Source organism: Trypanosoma cruzi (assembly GCF_000209065.1).
Source record: "Trypanosoma cruzi strain CL Brener chromosome Unknown tcruzi_1047053505077, whole genome shotgun sequence".
In the NCBI taxonomy this organism is placed as follows: domain Eukaryota; phylum Euglenozoa; class Kinetoplastea; order Trypanosomatida; family Trypanosomatidae; genus Trypanosoma; species Trypanosoma cruzi.
Genome location: NW_919528.1, coordinates 2,516 through 9,826, shown reverse-complemented (window position 1 = coordinate 9,826; position 7,311 = coordinate 2,516). Strand labels below are relative to the sequence as shown.

The following is a 7,311-nucleotide window of genomic DNA, read 5'->3' as shown; positions in this document are numbered from 1 at the left end:
CGTCGTGCACGTTGCCCTTGCCAGCAGCATCGATCTGCCATCCAGGCTCACCGTCGAATAAAACGCCACCGCGTAGTCCTCCGTCGACAAGAATTCGCTCCGCACAAGCGCCACTGCGGAGCCCGACACGCTCACAGCCCCACGCACTGACACCGCGTGCTTGCACAGCAGGAAGTCGCTGTCAACAAACGCCACAACGGAGCCGCCACTGGCCGCAACACCGCCCTCCACCGACACGCACAGCCCCAGCGCCGTCTGCACCGACAGCCCGTCCACGTACAGCGCACCGCGCGACGACAGCGCCACGCCGCCAACCACCAACACGCCAACAGCGTCGCGAAACACAGCCGCCACGTGCGTGCGCGCAATGGTCAGCACGCTCCCAGTCAGATTCACGCTGTGCACCACGAGGCACGCGGAGGCGTCGCCAAGGTCGTAGGCGTCGCGGTACGCAACACGCGACTCTGCAATCAGCACAGAGTCCACCACAGTGACGCGCGAGCCCGGCGGAAATCGGTTCGCCACCAGCACGCCGCCACCGGAGCGCGACTCAAGCCCGCTGATCAACACATCGACGCGCTGGCCAGCAGGCGGGTCAGACAGCCACCCAACAACGTACAGGCTCGCTCCGTCCACAAACGTGCAGTTCGCCAGCGTCACGTTGCGCACGCTCCCTAACATCGACTCCACGTCCACCACGACGTCCGCCGCAAAGGTCACACCAAAGTAGCACGCCACCGACGTCCCGAGACCGGCGTTCACCTCCACATCCACAATCACGTCGCGCAGGCACAATTCGGTGCCGTCGGTGCTCGGTGGCTCGGGGACAGCGACGGGCAGGCACGCATCGCCGTGGCCGCCCTCAGCGCACGTGCAGGTGCAGCCATCACTCGAGGCTGTCGTCGTGTAAGCGGGGAAGCACGACGTCGCGAGGGTGCATGGGTCGCTGCAGCTCAGAATGGTGGCGTTGTACGCGGACGGGATGGCGTATTCCGCCCCCTCCTCGCCGTTCACACTGTTGCACGCAGCCACAATCGCTCCGTTTGTGATATCGCGGGACCCTTTGTATATCCGCAGAACTGTCGGCTTGTCAGTGCTGGACATAAACCGGTTGCCGGACACAGACAACGTGGAGTCGCGGAGTTTCACCGTGGGGTTCAGAAAGAGGAAGCCTTCTGATGGGGACACGCGGCAGAGGTTGCCGCTCAGCTGCAGCCAGGAGTTGTCGTAGATGTAGGAAGAGTAGCTTGGAAAGAACACAGCCGAGCTTCTCTGTATGTCGTTGCCCTGAAACACAACCGCTGATTGAGACTCCACACGTAATGCCAAAATTAGTAATAAAAAGCATTTCACCGGCCTCGTCACAAGATTGCCTCGGATCACCACAGCAGAGTTGTTCAGAACCTTCAGCGATGAGGATTGGCTAGACCCTTCAAGATGTATCAGCGTACTGTCACCGCCAGCCATATTAAACGTGTTACCCACCACCGCAAACACGGAGTGCCACGACACGCTCAGCGCAGATCCGACAACGTAAATGGCGCTTGACGATGCCGTCACGCTCTGAAACACATTGCCACTCAGCACTACCGCGGAGTCGTTGCTGATCACCAGTCCATTCATCGCAACACACGACAGCCTCCTAAGGCCCAAGCCCGAACGAGGGATCAGCCTCGTGACAGTAAAGCGGTTCCCGCTGATCGTGATGTTCGTGTGCGGTGGAAATCCTCCCTCCGGGCTGAGCAGCGCGTCACGGAACGTGTTGCCGGTGACGACGACGTTCAGCGACCTCACAGCGGCGTACGCGTTGCCCAACAGCAACAGCACGGCACCGTCCCTCCACGTGCATCCATCGAACCTGACATTCGCCACGTCACCCGTCATCGCCCCTATCAGTACCGTCAGGCTCATGCCACCCCCGCTGAACGTCACGTTGCGGTAGCACAGCCACGACAGCCCGCCGCCCACAGCCTGCGCAACCTCGGGGTGCACCATGTCGCTGATGCACCCACCAGCCGGCGGTGGCAGCGGTGTGGGTGACGGTGGTGGCGGCGGCGACGGTGGCGGGCCAGCAGGCACAGGCGCCGGGAGACACACATCGCCGTGCCCTCCAGCAGCGCACTGGCACCTGCAGCCAATGACCGCCGTCGTCAGCGGTGCAAAGCAGTCGCCCTCCTTCATGCACTGCCCGCACGCAGCAACCGTCGTCACGCCTATGATGCCGTTCAGCTCCAGTTCAGCCGCCGTCGTCACCTCCCGTCCCGCGACCGTCAGACACCCAGCAACGAAACGGTAGCCGGCCTCAGCCCGCTTCAGCAAGGATACCGACAGCCCCGTCGAGCCCATCTTGCAGCCCGTCAGCGTCACCACACTGCTGCTGTCAATGCTCACAAAAGCGGACTCAGTGTTGTAGAACATCGAGCCCACTTCCACGTTGTTGCCGCGCCAATCCAACCAGCTTGACAGCTGAACAGTCCACAAGACATCGTTATAGATGGCGTAGCCCACGGAGCCGCTGTTCCCCACCACGCGCAACACGCTGTGATCCGACACGCTGAATCCTTGGTCCTGAAACAGCAGACTTACCCCGGAGAACATCGTATTGTTGAGCAGTGCAAAAACAGAGTGGTCACTCACACTGAGACTGTGCACGTAGAACATGTGTGCGTATCCATCGAGGCTGCAGTACCGCGCGTGAAGCGAGCTGCCACCCACCAGCTTCAGCGCCCCGATCGAGTACAAACCAGGCGCATCACGATTCGTTGCGTGCGCCTTGACGTTGCTGAACAGCAGCGTAGACGCACTCAACACGACGTCGTCCAGCAACAATACGCTCCGCATGTTGTTCACAGTGCCCGGTAATTCAACCGCGAAGGTCTGCACCGCATCAACCTCCGTGACGGCGATCTCGCAGTGCTGCGGGAGGGCACGTAAAAAAGCAACGGCGGAGGACTGCATCACCGTCCGGCTCACGCGGATCAGGACGCCGGCTGACTCGGCCGCCTCAGCACCCCCAAAAAACTGCAGCGCGGCACCCTCACGGAAAGTGCACCCAATGAACGTGATGTTGATGGGGAGATGCAGTGGCATGCTGTTGAGGAAGAACGTCAACACGGCACCCACGCCGCTGAATGTCACTCCCACATAGCAGTGGTGCGTCTTCCACATTTTCAGCGCGAGGCTCGTCAGCGTCTGGTCCACCACACAGCTCGTGTCGCCGTCAACGGCTCTCTCCGCTAAGGGCGGCACAACCGTGTTGGGCACCTCGAAGGGAAGACACGACGCGCCATGCCATCCGTCCTTGCAGCTGCACGAGCACGAGCCGCGGTCCACCGACTCCGTCCCGGGCATGTAGCACGCCGCGTCGTCGTTACATGTGCCACACCTGAACACCATCACCTCCTCCGGAAACACATAGTCGTAGGACACCTCCCCGTTGCCCTGCAGGTTGCACTCCACCACAAACCGTGCGGTTAACGCAACAATCGTGTTCGAGTTAAAAAGCTTGGCGAAGAGTGCGCTTCCTTCCACCTGGCGGTTGTGTGCAAGCGCCACGGTGGTGCCGCTGCCCGACAGCTGAAGTTTTTGCCAGGAATACTGAATAGTTAATACTGAGGCTGCACCCACGCTGTTTCCCTCAACACGCCACTGCGCACCACCCTCAATTGTCACAGAGCCAGACAAATACACCAGCGCGGAATCAAAAATTTCCGTCCCACCAACGAAGGTGCAGTCCGCCACTCGCAGCAGCCCCGCGGACCTCACGGTGGTAACCCCAAAAAGAACAACGCCATTGACCGAGCTCATCGTGTTGTTCTCTATGTCAAAGTAGCCGCCGTTCCTCACATCAACAGCGTAAACGCAAACAGATGATTCCACACCGTCATCGACCTCCGTTGCCCTCAACTTATTTCCCTTCACAATGATCCCACCACCACCAACAGCACCACTGGAGAAATAGACTGCGTACCTACTCCCCTCGATGTAGTTGTCAAGTAGCAGCAGCGTCATATTCGCACTGAGAGTAAACTTCACAAATAAAATGGCGTGGTCCGATGTCGTCACAATCGTACTGCCCGCCACCAGTATCTGGGAGCTCACGCCAAAAACACCCCTGAACTCCAGCTCACCAGAATCCAGCATCGAAGATGTCACGCTCACGTGCACGCGCGCACCACTCCCCCTGACCGACAGACCCATGAGGACGCACTGCAGCAGCGTGATGTTGAGTGTCTGCTGTGGTGCGTCGAAGCTCCGCAGGTCCAGCACGATCACGGCGGTGAAGGTCACGTTGACGAAGCACAGGCCACGCACACCGGGATCAGGAACGTCCACGGGGCCGATGCTGCCACCGTGCACGCAGCGGACCTCCGTGTCCTTCGCGTCGGGGAGCGGAAGCGGCCCAAGGCAGTCCGGAACCGCAGCTGGTAGACACGTGTCGCCGTAGCCGCCAGCGGCACACACGCACTCACAGCCGCTGATGCTGCTCGTCCTCGCAGCGAAGCACACGGCCTCCACGGTGCACATGCCACAGTCCAACACTGTCACGGGTGCTCCAATATTCAGGTCTTCTCCGTAATTCGTCACAGGTGAGCCCACTGCCTCGTTGCACACGCCGTAGATGATCGGGCACGTGTCGGATGGTGGTGACCAGTTGCTGGACATGTGTGCAATGGTCGACGAGTACGAGCCATACGTGAGTTTGTTGTCAAGTATCGACCACACACTCTGATCGCGGAACGCCACACCGTTCTCCTTGTCCACGTACACAACGTGGGCGGTGCGGAACTCGTTGTCGCGGTGCACCAGCCAGCTGCCATCAGTCACAGTCAGCGTTTTTGCCATGAGCATGGCGAAGCCGAGACGGAAACTGCTGGACACAATCTGCAGCACGCTGCCGCCATCCACCGCAACATCCCTGAACACACACGCGCCCTTGTAGAAGCCAATGCTCGGTAAACTCCACGAGCTGTTCTGTATGGAGAACACAGAGCCGCCGCCAACACGCAGGTCCGACGCAAGAGCGTACATCACGTGCGTCTGCGACAGGACAGCGCAGTTGTCCATGTAGAAGACGCTGGACAGGTTCACAACGAAGCTGCGCTCCAAGAGGATCGCAGCGCACGAGCCACCTCCACACACCAGCGTCGACCGCGTCATTACAAACCGCGTCGACAGAAGGCGGACACCGTCCAGGACAAGCGCGGGGCCGTGCCGAAATCCTGCATGGCCAATGGTCGTCGGCACGTACTGCGACCCGCCAACCGTCGCGCGCAGCGTTGAGTTCGCCAGCAGCACACTCGAGTTCGGCGGCATCGCGCCATGCAGCACAATTGTGCCCTCCACCGACGTCACATTCGTCATGTTGACGAGGACGTGGGGCATCAGGCGCGCCGTGCTCTCGCTGAGGCCGCCAATCCGCAGCTGCGCACCGCCCGCAAGCACGCAGTGGCGCAGCGTCACGTTCAGTGCGTCATCGAACGCGTCCATCGAGCGCAGGTCCACCGCCACGATGATCGGTCCGCTGAACACCACCGAGTCGAAGCACGCCGTCACCCGCCCGCCGCCAACCGTCACGGACTCCGTCAGCGTCACGCCACTCACGCGGCCCTGCGCACCGCCACCACCGCCACCGAACCTCGCAGGCGGCACGTCGAACGGCAGGCACGCCTCGCCCAAGCCGCCGGCACGGCAGCCGCACACGCAGTCAAAGAACGAAGCCGTCAGCGCATCAAAGCACGCCAGCGCGGCCGCACAGCCGTCGCACGGCACCACGCTCACGGAGGGCAGGCCGGCCATGCGGTAGTCGCCGCTGCTCTGCAGCACCCGGCCGCCGGCACGGTTGCACTGCACGGTCACGGTGCCGCTCGTGATCGTCAGCCCGAAAACAAGCGTCGCGCCAGTAGCAGCGCAGCGCGCAATCGACACGGCACCGCCGCTCAGCGTCACACCCGACAGCGACGCCACCGACGACGCCTCGCCCACCGCCCACACGTCGTGCAGGTCCAGCCACCCGCCGGCACTGACCGTCCCACCGCCGCAGCGCACCAGCGAGGACGCGACAGACCCCTCGACGCCCACAAAGCGCAGCACCGAGTCAGACACCGCGAGACGCTCTCCAAGCACAAGGCCGCCGCCGCTGCTCACAACAGAGACGTTCGTCACGGAGAACACCGAGTGGCTCCGCAGACCGAGACGCGACGAGGACGTTACATTCATCGCGGACGCGGTCGGACCACCCGACGCCTCCAGCAACACGCCGTCAAGCACCACCGCGCTCGACAGCAGGTCCACGTCGCCGCCAATGTGCACCGCCGACCCGCCCGCCTGCAACGACCTCAGCACAGTGTTGCTCACACGCAGCTGCGTCTGCAACAGCGACGTCGCGTACAGCACAAGCGGTGACGCCACAGCGTCCGTCAGCCCGCCCAGCTGGGAGTAGCGCATCGGCCCCGCCGTCGCAATCGTCGAGTCACGGACCGTCACGTTCGTATGTGCCGGCAGGTTGTGCACAAACACAAGCGAGCAGTGGCCGCCGGACAGCCCGCTCACGCTCACCTCCAGGCTCCGGTCACTCGCCGGCTCGCCGCTGTAGCCCCGCACGTAGATCTGCGCACCGCCGCCGCACACGCAGTCCCTCAGTTCGATGCGCAGCGGGCCGGGAAGCATCGCCGGCACGTCGAACACCACAGCCACGCCGTTCGTGATGTGCACGCCGTCCATCAGCACCGTGTCCACGGCGTGGCCAACCGTGATGGCTCTGTCCACCGTACCGCCCCGCAGTCGCAACACCACCGCATGCACCGCAGGTATCCACGCCGCCGCCGCCGCAACCAGCGCCAACGCCACAAGCAGCGCCATACGCACAGCCGCAGCGGCCCTGTGCAGCTCGCGGTGCCGGCTGCGCGGACACGCACCCACCGCAGACCACATCCAAAGACCCAGACAGGTACCAATAGGGCTGTCGTGGTGTGTCGCACTCGCCCCGTTGACCATAACTCCAGCTTTCAAAATCCCTTCCTACAGATGGCGAATCCAATGACACGATTCCGATAGGTCGTTATACTAATACTGCTAATCCTAATACTGCAAGTAATCCCTAACACCTTGAAACGATAGTTGTGCCGGTAAAGCAAAAGTATCTCTAACTGTACGCTCAGAAAAAGAATAAAAGGCAGCAACAACAGTAACCAAACACAGTGGCACGCAGAGGCATCCCGTCATAAACAATAGCCATCACAGTACAACCGCCGACACAAAGCAGCGCTGACGCAATCAAGTCAGTGACACCATCGCCCTCCTATCACCCAC

General features: G+C 61.7%; 1 protein-coding gene across 1 annotated transcript, besides 2 other annotated features; it reads right to left on the bottom strand.

The window, feature by feature from the left end:
- On the bottom strand, window positions 1-6,996 carry Tc00.1047053505077.9 (dispersed gene family protein 1 (DGF-1), putative; the record flags this gene model as incomplete). The annotated part of the gene is made up of 1 exon (XM_801092.1): window positions 1-6,996. A coding segment is annotated over one exon (6,996 nt), but the record flags the coding sequence as incomplete, so codon positions are not given.
- Window positions 1-7,311: part of a sequence feature (areas not merged during assembly with more than two copies in the genome that could not be assigned to a particular haplotype) that runs on past the window's edge.
- Window positions 2,017-2,067: a microsatellite.